Source organism: Macaca thibetana, chromosome 12 (genome assembly GCF_024542745.1).
Source record: "Macaca thibetana thibetana isolate TM-01 chromosome 12, ASM2454274v1, whole genome shotgun sequence".
NCBI classification, from domain to species: domain Eukaryota; kingdom Metazoa; phylum Chordata; class Mammalia; order Primates; family Cercopithecidae; genus Macaca; species Macaca thibetana.
Genome location: NC_065589.1, coordinates 99,283,603 through 99,296,911, shown reverse-complemented (window position 1 = coordinate 99,296,911; position 13,309 = coordinate 99,283,603). Strand labels below are relative to the sequence as shown.

General features: G+C 37.6%; 2 protein-coding genes across 3 annotated transcripts in view; one reads left to right on the top strand and one right to left on the bottom strand.

Annotated features, from left to right (window-relative positions):
- Positions 1-13,309, bottom strand: part of LOC126932656 (uncharacterized) — a 262,990-nt gene that overhangs the window by 29,052 nt on the left and 220,629 nt on the right. Inside the window, exons 4-5 of the mRNA XM_050751745.1 lie at positions 4,788-4,890; positions 2,384-2,432 (exon numbers count right to left, since the gene is read on the bottom strand). Coding sequence (XP_050607702.1) covers positions 2,384-2,432; positions 4,788-4,890 — 152 coding nt within the window. The remainder of the gene's footprint in view (positions 1-2,383; positions 2,433-4,787; positions 4,891-13,309) is intronic.
- ARHGAP15 (Rho GTPase activating protein 15) overlaps positions 1-13,309 on the top strand; it is a 629,043-nt gene that overhangs the window by 524,555 nt on the left and 91,179 nt on the right. The window lies entirely within an intron of this gene.

Here is a 13,309-nt window from a genome sequence, read left to right as displayed (position 1 = left end):
TAATGGACAGAGCAGGGCAGAATTTCAGGTATATTTGTCTCAAAAGCCTATACTCTTAACCATTATGTTCATATCTTGTATCTCAGAATTAAACTGTCCTAATTATTTTCTCCTGTAAATTACAAAGAGACTTCCAATTATTCTTATGTTGGTATCAAGTACTGTGTCCGTTGGATAGGGTTTAGCTGTAATTGACAGAAAACCAACTCAACAGGGTTTAAGGAAAGAGGCAATGTTTTGGCTCATGGAACTAGAAATCCAGAGGTAGGGTAAATTACAGGGTTTGTTCATACAGGGATTCAACGATGGAGATCACAGACCCAGGCCCATTGTTTTTTGCTGCTCTGCCGCCTGTAGAGCTGGCTTCATCCTAATGCTGATTGCAGCATTGTGTAGAACGCTCACCAGTGGCAACACAAACCATGTCCTTCCTCTGTCACTTCTGGGAAGGGATAGAGGAGGGTATTTTTCAGGAATCTCAAACACACACACTTCCTTTCACTTAATTGATTTGACTTCTATCACATGTCCATTTCTTAATATAGCCAGGTCATTTCCATTTGAATTAATCACAGCTGATATCTTGAATCAGGGACGAGTCTTATAATACATCACTGACCAATACCAGAATTCTCTTTAGAAAGAGGAGGAGAAGAATAGATGCAGGATAGACAGTCAACAGTATCTCCTGCCCAACCCATTGACTGCCTGATATGCACATGCACCCTTCTGCTCAATGTTTACTTTCACAGCCCTCGTATCTACTTGAAACCACTCACTGCTCACACAGCCTCATACAGCTACTCTTCCATATATGTTCCAAATAGAGCTCCAAAAATCTGAGGTGTGATGTGACTTTTCTATCTTAACAATACCTATCTGCCACCACAGCACTTAAAACTTATAAGTAGGGAAAAAGGGGATAACAACTAAAATTTCTATTTAGTGGGGATCTAATATGTGGCATGGGGGTGATGGATATGTTAATTTTACTTGTGGTAACTATTACACAGTGTATACATATATCAAATTATCACATTGTGCAGCTTGAATATACTCATCTTTATTCATTAAATATTTTTTTAAAATTCTATTTGGAAAAGTGAGCCGTGGAGAGCTTATGGTAGCTGGTGTGATATTCTGCTGACCAGGAAGAGTGTGTCTTCCATACCCTGGCTGGGTAGTGATTTCCTGGATCAGCCAGTCTGATAGCTCTTAGTTCTTCTTTCTGAAAGATTCTTAGGTGCCCATTGCTTTCCACAGTCACAGGCGAGAAAGGAGGACATTCTTTAGCAGTATCCCTTCCCAGCCACTACCACCTAGGGGCTAGTGGCGACATTAAGGAGTTGTCTGCCCTTCTTAGCCAGGCATGGGTTTATGTGGTAATACAAGCCCTTTAAAAAATTTAGAAGACTTCTGGTTTGTTTCTAGTCTATTATATCGGCTTTCATTAGTTCTAGAGGCCTTTTGTGGGAATTCTGGAAATACCCATGTCTTAGGAACTAGTTTCTGTGTTCTGCCCATTTCTCTGGAACTTGGTTTAGTCAATGCTTTCTATCTTGCAGTTTTTTTTTTTTTTTTTTTTTCCTCCCAAGAGAATTTGAATAGGTGGGTGTTCATCTTAAGGAAAGATGCTAGAAGTAGCCACCATGAGCCAACATCCTGAATTTTGAATTTTTCCTACCATTGCTTCTAATGTGTGGGTAGGCACGTGGTCTGTGTTCCAAAATACAACAGATGTGAGTCTCAAATGTTTTGCTGCCATGTGACAAACTTCATAGCCTGGGATGATGGGGTCCTTTATCCCTTCCATGCTAACTCCTCCACTCAAACTTACCTCTCTGTAAAACCTATTACTTAAAGTGTACCCATTCGATCTGTTTTTAAAAATTGTATCAATACATTTCTCCTTCCTCCTCCACATTCTGTATAATTCTCCAACTGTCGCATGTCTTTCCTATTCTGTAATCCCAGAAAATGTAGCAGACAATGGGAATTCCAATTGCATTTAGGGAAAAGTTGTTTTTGCTGATACTGCTTTCAGGCAGATACCAAAGTTCCACACTTTTTGGCAGAATTTGGGAACCCACAAAGGGAAATGTACCCTGACAGATTAAAGCAGGGTTAGTGGTTTAACCTAAGAATCAAAGGGTGGGAAACAAGGAGGACTTTATTTAAAAATTGTAAGAATAAGAATGAACCCTAAAATGAACACTTTATGAATTATTAGGAGAACGTTTCAGGAAATTACTCACTTAGCGACAGACCTGTGTAAAACTCAATGAACTATACATGTGATGTATCTCCACTGGAGTCATCTTGATTTGAGTACAAGTAGGAGAAATTGAAAAGTAAGGGCTATGTGCTTAAAGATTGGGCTTACCATATATGTTTCCTTGAGATAAGTCTTCTCCTAATTCATGACCTTTTACCTAGGAGTAGAAACAACAAAGAGAGTTTGTGACGGCCAGCAAATAACAAGGCTGTGTCTTCATTGTATCTCATCCCATGTTCTATTAGTTTTCTATTGCTGCTGTAACAGATTACCACAAACTTTGCAACTTCTTACAGTTCTGTAGTTTAGAAGTCTGGCACAGGTCTCACTGGGTTAAAATCAGAGTGTTCTTAGAACTGTATTTCTGTCTGAAGGCTCTAGGGAGAACCCGTGTTCTTGCCTTTTCCAGTTCTAGAGGCCTCCCACATTCCCTAAATTGGGAATAGCCAGCTTCCTGCATCTTCAAAACCAGCAACGTTGCATCTCTCTAACATTCTTCCATTCTCATATCTCTCACTGACCACAACAAGGATTTCTTTGCTTTTAAAGACCCAAGTGATCAGATCAGGCCCACCCCAGTAATCCAGGATAATCTTCTCACCTCAAAGTCCTTAACTTAATCACACTTGCAAAGTCACCTTTGCCACAAAGACAGCATTTTCTTAGGTTCCAGAGATTAGGATATGGCCATCATAATTGAAGTTCTATTATTCTGCCTACCACATGTTAAGTCGATATAATATTGCTTACATGATAAACAGTTGAAATGTGACATTGTTTTTATATAGATTAATAAAATAATGAATGTTGAATTAATGGAATAGAGGGAGAAGGAATAAATGAGACACACAAGGGTATTTAAAAAGTATGTCTTCTTAAGGAGTATGTGTTCTTAGTAAGTGCTAAAGGGAAGTTTGTTAATTTAATCTTCAGGAAAATGCAATTTATCATAATTTGTGATAACTTATATGATAAAAGTTCAGAAAAAAAATATACACTGATGGTGGGGCTTGGTGGCTCTCACCCTTATCCTAGTACTTTAGGAAGCCAAGGTGGATTGCTTGCACTCAGTAGTTTGAAACCAGCCTAGGCAACATGGTGAAACTCCATCTCTACCAAAAATACAAAAATTAGCCAGGCTTGGCGGCATGTGCCTGTTGTCCCAGATACTCGGGAAGCTGAGATGGAAGGATCACCTGAACCCAGGAAGTTGAGGCTGCAGTGAGCTATGTTTGTACCACTGCACTCCAGCCTGGGTGACAGAGCAAGACCCTGTCTCAAAAAATAAATACATATATAAAAATATATTTTAAAAAATATTTTTAAAAAGAGAAATTTTTTTTAAAAAGTTGAAGAGAATCAAGGAGAAAGGGTTGAAGTATGTTTTGTAGATTTAGAAATTTTAGAGTGGGAACTAGGTAACACTGTTGGCAAACCTGAAATGAAGTCTAAGTTTCAAATCTCATAGGATAGAAAGTACTGTGTAGATATTCAGATTTTTCTGGATCTTGATAATATGTTAATGTAACACTACCATCACTTCCTAAAGGGTTACCTCACTGCCTTGATTTCTATTTTCTTTTTTTGATCATTGTATTGTTTTCAGCATACAGAGCAAAGTTTGGCGACAGCTTTCAGCTCTGAATGACTAATGAATTGTTCATCTGTGTGTAGAATCTCCCTGGTGCAAGCTCTGTGTGAGTCTCTATTCCTCCCTATTCAAAGATGACATCGTCGATTGTGGTGATATTACCCATGTACGCAGATCCAGCTGAAAATACAAATGAGAGACTAGCATTCCTTTCTAAAACCCGAGCTTTAAACTATGTCCTTTGTTTGCAGGTGCAATTAGCTGTTTGACAAGCCTGTTCTCTGACTCTTCTTTTTTGTACAGCCTACATGACCATCTCACTCTAAATAAGTCACCCCCTTTCTTTTTCTGCAGTTCATCTGTCAGTTATTTTCTCGTCTTAGAGAAGCCTGAAGTTCTGATCTACTTGTGGTTCAAATCACTCTTACTGCAATACTTTGATGAGTAATTTCAGCTTTCCATCTGAAGCTAAATACATAGACAATCCCAATGAAACTCTTCAAGAATTCTCCATAAAATCAAGGATCCAGGCCACAAAATTATTCCAATTTATAACACAAAATTTGGTTCCAATAATATTTCCCAAAGAGGAAGGATGGGAGAAAAATTAAATTCATTTAGAAGTAAAATATAATTTAAAAGAAATAGTCTTCTGTCTATAAAAGAATCTAAATTTTAATTGTTTAATATTGGAATCAGTAACCAGGTTGAAAGTTTAAACTCCTATCAGGCCTCAGACCCCTGAGCTTAAACCTTAAAACCTTAATTACAGCTAACATTGATTGAGCATTTATGGACCAGGTACTAATCTAAGAACACTAAAAGTGTCCACTTAAGCTTCACAGCAACCCTAAGAGATAGATACTATAATTATCTCTATTTTTCAGATAAGAAAATTTCAGGTATAGAAAAGTTATTTACCTTATTCAGCTGTCCAGTAGAAAGGCTTGTGTTCAAACTTCGCCTGTGTATTGTCAAAGCCAGCTTCCTTAGCCACCGTACCACATTACCTCTCCCATGTCTCCTATTTTGAGGCATAGTTGGACATGAATCACTTGCCTATACCAAGATGGAACCAGTGAGAAAAGTACAAACTTAGATCTAATGCCTAGAATAGCGCATAGAGTACAGCAAATTGAATGAATTAATGAATGGACAAACTAAACCTCCCATGTCATGGCTCAGACCTTTGAAGCACCGCCACAAGTATAGGTACCATATGGAAATTTTAAAAGGTAATGATAGCAACAGCCATGGTTTGTTGAACTACATTTCCTAGTTCATAGATGACACCTTCTAGCTGTGTCCCCACAATGTTGGAAGGGGCAAGGCAGCTCTCTGGAGTCCCTTTCATAAAGGCACTAATCCTATTACCTAATTACCTCCCAAAGTCCCCACTTTCTGATATCATGGTGACTAGGTTTCAACATACAAATTTTGAGGAAACACAAACATTCAGATCCTAGAAGATATATTTTATAATCCAGCAAAACACTTGCCTGAGGGTATTCTGCTAGTCTGGGAAAATGAGAGTCCTCAGACCTGAAGGACAGGGAGATGGCCACATATATCCTGAGGGAGCCAGGATATATCTGATCTGAGAACTAACAACAAAATAGAGGCAAAAGGGGACCAAATGGAAGTCTGGTGTACCATGCTGAAGTTAAGTTTAGGCTGACACAAGCAGCAAGGGTAGCATCCTGTTCAAGCTGTGTGTGCAAGGCATGTAGAGTTTCTTAAATGCCCATTAGTGCTTAAGGTAAAGGCAGACTTCAGACACCAGGGATGAATGGAGCCCCAGTGTGGCAGTCCATGAAGTACCATGGAATAGACGGAAGAGGCTTAAAAACTCTAAGAATCAGACCCCATACAGAAAAGCTCTTGCTACTTCTCAACATCCTTTGAGCAAACCCCACCTCTGCTCCCAACTGCATTTCAGCCTCCTTTATTCATATCTTCTACTTTTACTCCCCTCATAATGAAAAGACCTCACCTGTTTCTCTGTATTTCTATGGCTATTGTGTTTTTTCTTGGTGTCAACATATTTTCTTCGTAAAACATATCATATCTTATATTGGAGGTTGATCCAGGCCAGATGACAAAATCTGGGTTTGAAGATCAGTGAGACTGATGACTCAGACTTTTGCCCAGCAAAAAGGCAGAGCAAAAGATGCAGAAGTTCAGGGATCCACCTAAGTGCACTCTGCCCACCTGTGCCAATTCTTCACAGCAGCACACCCCATGTTCCAGGTGGTTCATAGCCTGACAGAGTAAGGGACCCAATAGGTCACTGGAGACCAGAAGCCTCTGTTGGCATCCTGCTCTTTGTACTGTTCAGCCAGTGATGGTGAACACATCACCATTCAAATCCACCCTACCATCTTAGACCAAATTTCTTTCTGTGCCCCAGTAACATCTACCTAAGGCCTCACTGTCTCTTATTCCATCATCAGGTCCACTGCAGGCAGCAGGACCGGCCCTGTTCTATTAAATCTACAGGAAAACTGTGTTTTATATGTAAAATTGTTTCTAGGTATATATTTTAAAGAAAATAATTGCTTTGCATATTGTGGGTTTCCAAACATGAACACTTTCTGTTTAATCAGCAGGTGAATTGATGCACTAAACACAGTGGGTGAACTGAGGCAAAACAACAGGCCAAAGACAAAGAAAGCTATTGGCAGAAATTACTGAAAAAGTACTCTCGGGAATACTCATTTGTTCTTCTGGCTTTCATTACACTACCTCCTTTCTACAGTTATATTTTCTTTAAGAAAATGTGCTAATGGCATACCAACTGAGAAAATGATGTGTCAGAAAGCTAAATAGCATAGTCTATGTTACCGGTTGAACAACAATTGAACATTAGTACGAACAAGGTTCATGCAATATAATGCAATGAAGACGCAGCTTTAGGTTTTCTTTTGAAGGGATCCTTTTGCAAAACTATTATTTTGGTTTGGTGGTTCAAAAGTTTCGCTTTTTTAATCAGTTTTTTTTATATATATATATCGGTGGGGGATTTGCTTCTAGGTATGCATGTATGGTATTCTGAGTATTTCTACTTGAGTGGCTGCCTGAAAAAGTAGCTCCTTCGAATCTGCCATGAGCAAAGGCTCTTTTTGACACATCAGAGGAGTTAGCTACAGTGCATCATCCTTGACTTACGAGATAATTTTGCCTTTGGTGAGAAAAGTGAAGGATTATTGATTTGACTAAAGAACTTCATCTTTACAGACATCTTGGATGAGATTATTTTAGATATTTTATCTTTGCAAAATTTTAGTGTGATTAAGCAAATAACACACTTATAGGTGTCCAATTAAACAAATAGTGGCAAAGTCATTTCATTTACTTCAGGAATGCTCTTTAGTTGGGTCATTATTATTGAACATGAAAAATGACCTATAGCTATACTGTACCTTCAGTTCGCTTTGCTGGAGGTACTTTCACGAAATCCAGTTACCTATCATTTATCCCTATCTCTGTATAATCTTTAAAGACTTCATTATGCAGCATATTCAACTGTCTCCCAACACATTATTTGTAAAGTTTTTGATTGTCTTTATGTATTCCTTTAAATATAATGTAGAATGTCCACATAGGTAGCTTCATAACAGTTTGCTTAATGTGAATTGCAGCCTGCGCTCTCCTCTTATATCATAAGCCGAAGGTAAGAGAATTGTCATTCTTGATCTATTCAAGTCTATTCTTGATCTATTCAGGTTCCATAACAGGAACTTTACAGAAGGTTTGATGTATAAAACAGACAAATGGTATGTACTTGGTGCTATGAAATGCCCATTGTTAATAAACTGTATCAGTAATTATAACTTAGGTCCTGTCATGCCTGCTTTAATAAAAATAATATTTTACCTACATAAAGGTAGATGAATTACATTATTTGGAACACATTGGTGGGTTTTCACTTCAAGAGAGGTATAAGATATAGAGGACGTCATTAAGGTCTGGTAAAACTAAAGCATTGAGATACAGCATCAGACAGACTTATCTGAGGGGGGCTTCAGTGTAAATGGAGGTTCTCAGATATTAAAAAAAAAAAAAATCTAAGTAGAACATAAAAGCACACATAAATGACAGGCAAAAACCCATAAAGTGGCTCATTGTTAGAATACAAAGAACTATCACAATTCATGGATGTGAAGAGCCCAAATATGAGACAAATGCCCATAAACGTATAATAGAAAACTCAAATGATGTTAACTAATGGATATCACTACAGATATTTTGTGATACATTTTATCACACAGTATCTGTGATAAATTTTGATTTCAAAATTTAGCAAAACTGTGCACTCGAGTTAAACTGGTTCAATTTAATAAAAAGTGGCAGAAACTAAACTCAGGTCCACTGATACACGTAAAATGGAAATCTGGCCCAAAAGGTAGTACGAGATTGGGCCCTCTTCCACTTGCCGTGGAACCCTGTCACACTGCAATCTGAGAATACATTTAAAAAAATGAATTTCCACATTATTTGCTTTGCCAACAGTAGAGATATCCAAAGACAATGGTAAAACACATAATTTAGAGTTGATTTAAAGTATAGTTTGAATAAGTGAGCAAATCAAGAAGTTATTGAGACACAACAATTTTGCATTCCTGTACTTTCAAGAATTACTGAAAAGTTGAGTTAAAAAAATATACCAGAAAGGAAGTATTTACATCTCTCCATAATAGACTGCCTGCTAATAAACTTTCCTTCCTATTCTAAAGAGCTAAAAAATTGGACATAATATAAGAAACATCAATAATTATACTGAAAAATTAAGAAAAGGGAACCACATGATATGAGCCCCATGACTGCACCAGCTTTCCACCTGGGCACACTTGAGGCTACAGCATAGGGAAGATTCAATATTGGTAATAAATAAAAAAAAAAAAAAAGAAGAAAAAGAAAACCTTGATTCTTACTTTACAACATATACAACATTTAATTTGAGATGACTTAAAGGTAACATTCAATTCTATATAGTGTCTAGAAAAAAAAACAGATTGTAGAATATCTTTGAGACCTATGAAGTAGGCAAAGATTTTCTATATAGTGTCTAGAATAAAAACAGAGTGTAGAATACCTTTGAGACTTATGAAGTACACAAAGACATGGAAAGCACGTTTATGGGCATAACATAATCTTTTTTTTTTTTTTTTTTTTTTAGATGGAGTCTTACTCTGTCACCCAGGCTGGAGTGCAGTAGCATGATCTTGGCTCACTGCAACCTCTGCCTCCTGGGTTCAAGCAATTCTCCTTCCTCAGGCTACCAAGTAGCTGGGATTACAGGCATGTGTCACCATGCCCAGCTAATTTTTGTATTTTTAGTAGAGATAGGGTTTCATCATGTGGGGCCAGGCTGGTCTCGAACCCCTGACCTCCAGTGATACACCTGCCTTGGCCTCCCAAAGTGCTGGGAGAAAATGAAAAGGCAAGCCATAAGTTGGGAGAAAATGTTCATAGCACAAATATCTGATAAAGGTAGTGTCTATATATATAGTGTGTCTATATATATAATGTGTCTATATATATAATGTGTCTATAGTGTCTATATATATATAGTGTGTCTATATATAAACAACTGCAAATTCATAAGACAGTCAAACAACCCTATACAAATGGGGAAAAGAATAATAGCCCTTCAGAAAGAAGATATACAAATGAGCAATGAACACATGAAAACTTTCTTGGTATTAAAAGTCATCAGTGGATAAAAATTAAAATCCCAATCAGATATGAGTTTATACTCACCAAAAAGGCTAAAATTAAAAAGACTACTAACGCCAAATATTGGTGAAAATAGTGAGCAACTGGAACTCTTGTACTTTGCTGAGAGTGTAAAATAGTACAATCATTTTAGAAAAGCATTTGTGTCTTAAAAATTGAACATGCTCCTAATCCATGACCCCAAAAATCCTTCTAATTGTATACTCAAGAGCAATGAAAATATTTGTCAACCAAAAAATGACTTGTACCAGAATCCACAAGCTTTTTTCCTCATAGCCAAAGACTGAAGAATGACTCATAAGCTCATCTAAAGGAGGATTTGTCAACAAATTACACAGAGTACTCAAAAATAATGAACTGCCTCTATAGACTACAATATGGATGAATTTTTAAAATTTTTTCTTGAGCTAAAGAATCCAGACATAGAAGAGTATATACCTACATGATTCCATTTATAAAACATTCAAGAATAAGTGAAATTAATCTATGACTAAAATCAGAACAATAGTTGCGTATGAGGAAGATGGAGATTGACTGGAAAGATGTATGCAGGAAATTTCAGGGTGAGAAAAATGTCCTGTAACTCAGCTGGTGTTGGTTATGTGAGGGCCTACATTTGTGAAAATGTACAGGCATAGCTCAGAGAGATTGTGGGTTCAGTTTCAGACTATCCCAATAAAGTGAATAGTGCAACAAAGTGAGTCACACAAATTTTTTGGTTTCCCAGTGCATATAAGAGGTACATTTATACTATACTGTAGTCCATTAAGTATGCAATAGCATTATGTTTATGAAGACAATGTACAGGCCTTGATTTTAAAATGTGTTAGTGCTTAAAAATGCTAATGGTTATCTGAGCCTTCAGTGAGTCATAATCTTTTCGCTGGTGGAGGGTCTTGCCTCCATGTTAATGGTCGCTGACTTATCAGGGTGGGGGGCTGCTGAAGGTTGGGGTAGCTGTGACAATTACTTAAAATAAGACAACAGATAGATTTGCCACATCATGGGCCCTTCCTTTCATAAAAAATTTGCTCTAGCATGCAGTGCCACTTGATAGCATTTTACCCACAGTAGAACAGCTTTAAAAATTGGAGTCAATCCTCTCAAACTCTGCCACTGCTTTATCAACCAAGTGTATGTAATATTCTAAATCATTGGTTATTTCCACAATTTTCAAAGTATCTTCAACAGGGGTGATTCCATCTCAAGAAACCACTTTCTTTGCTCATTCAAAAGAAGCAACTTCTCAGTCATTAAAGTTTTGTCATGAGATTTAAGCAAATTAGTCATTTATCTTCAGGCTCTACTTCTCATTTTAGTTCTCTTGCTATTTCCACCACATCTACAGTTACTTCCTCCACTGAAGTCTTAACTCCTCAAAGTCATCCATGAGAATTGGAATCAACTTCTTCCAAGCTCCTGTTAACGTTGCTATTTTGCCCCTCTGCCTATGAATCATGAATGTTCTTAATGGCATCTAGAATGGCAAATCTTTTCAATTCATTTTGCCCACATTCATCAGAGTACTCATTATCTATAGCAGCCATAGCCTTATAAAATGTATTTCTTAAATAACCAGACTTGAAAGTCAAATTTACTCCTTGATCCATGGGCTGCAGAATGGATATTGTGTTAGCAGGCATGAAAGCAACATCGATCTCCTTGTACACCTCCATTAGAGCAGTAATACATTGACAGGGATCTGTTTCTCTGAGCAGTAGGTCTCAACAGTGGGCTTAAACATTCTGTAAACCATACTACAAACAGATATGCTGTCATCCAGGCTTGGTTGTTGAATTTATGGAACACAGGCAGAGTAGATTTAACATAATTCAGAAGGGTAAATCAGCACTGGCTTCAACTTAAAGTCACCAGCTGCATCAACCCCTAACAAAGAGAGCCAGCCTGTCCTTTGAAGCTGTGAAGCTAGGCATTGACTTCTCTTCTCTAGCTATGAGAGTCCTCAATAGTATCTTCTAATATAACATGTTTCATCTCCATTTAAAATTTGTTGTTTAGTGTAGCCACCATCAAGTGTGTTAGCTAGATCTTCTGGAAAACTTGCTGCATCTTCTACATCAGCACTTGCTACTTCACCTTCCACTTTTACATTGTAGAGACAGCTTCCTTTTTAAAACCTCAGGAAGCAACCTCTGTTAGCTTCAAACTTTTCTCCTGCAACTTTCTCACCTCTCTCAGCCTTAATGCAATTGAAGAGAGTTAGGGTCCTGCTATGGATTATGCTTTGGCTTAAGGGAATGTTGTGGCTGCTTTGATCTTCTATCCAGCCCACTCAAATTTTCTTCATATCACCAAGAAGGCTGTTTTGCTTTCTTATCATCCATGTGTTCACTGGAGTAGCACCTTTAATTTCCTTCAAGAAATTTTCTCCTTTGCATTCAAAACTTGGCTAGTTCTTTGGCACAAGCAACCTAGCTTTTGGCCTGTCTTGGCTTTCAATATGCCTTCCTCACTAAGCTCAGTCATGTTCTGCTTTTGATTTAGAGGAAAAGAGGCATGCACCTCTTTCTTTGACTTGAACACTTAGAGGTCACTGTAGGTTTTTTCATTGGCCTAATTTTAACACGGCTATGCTGCAGGGAATAGGGAGGCCTGAGAAAAGAGAGAGACAAGGGAACGACCCATTAGGGGAGCAGTCAGAACACATGCATTTATTAAGTTTGTGGCATCCCAAAACAATTACAATAGTAACATCCAAGATCACCAAACACAGATCACCATAACAGATAGAATAATAATGAAAAAGTTTGAAATACTGCAAGAATTACCAAAATGTGACACAGAGACACAAAATGGGCACATACTTCTGGGGAAAAGGTGCCAACAGACTTGCTCGACCAAAGTTGTCACAGACCTTCAATTTGGAGGAAAAAAAAAACCCACAATATCCACAAAGTGCAATAAAGCAAGGTATAATCAAATGAGGTGTGCCTATAATTAAATTGTATATTTAAGATTTGTGCATTTCAATGTGTAATTGCCACCTCAATTTTACTTCAAAAAAAAAAAAAAAAGAAGTGACTGAAAGACCATTTATGGTATGTTTCAGTATGTGTTATCATGTTTTGATCCCACATGGTTCCAGTACTCATCCCATTCATTGTGAATCTTCATGGTTCCAGTATTTCTAATATTGACCCAGAGTGCCTGTTAATTAGGCCTACAGCAGAAGAGATGAAATAGGGAATTCAGACCTGATGAGCTTGCTCAGGGATTTATGTGTGGTGAACACCAAGTGTTTTGGAATACATGGTTAGTGTATCTGTTAACTGAATCATGAATAGAACCATGGAATGTGTATTGTTTTATTTATCTTCAGACATTGGTGTAGGGAATGAAGCAAGACTCCTTCGTTGTTGGAACCCTCACCACTACTTGCATACAACTTTTCTGGATTTTCCCAGATAGATATATTTTTCTTCCTCAAATACCCAGAGAAATTTGTGCCATTTTCCTGTGCCTTGCATTTTAGTTATATCTGTGTCATATCACCCCTCCTAGTTGGTGTGACTAAAAGGCTAAACTCTGCTCACTATCTCTGCCACCCATAGCACCTAGAACATTCTTTAATTTAGATCAAGTACTTGTTAAAAGTTTTAAATATTTGATGGATTTGATTTGATTGAACTGGATGAAATAACCTTGGTATTTAATGGAACCACAGACCAGGAATTTGAGGAATT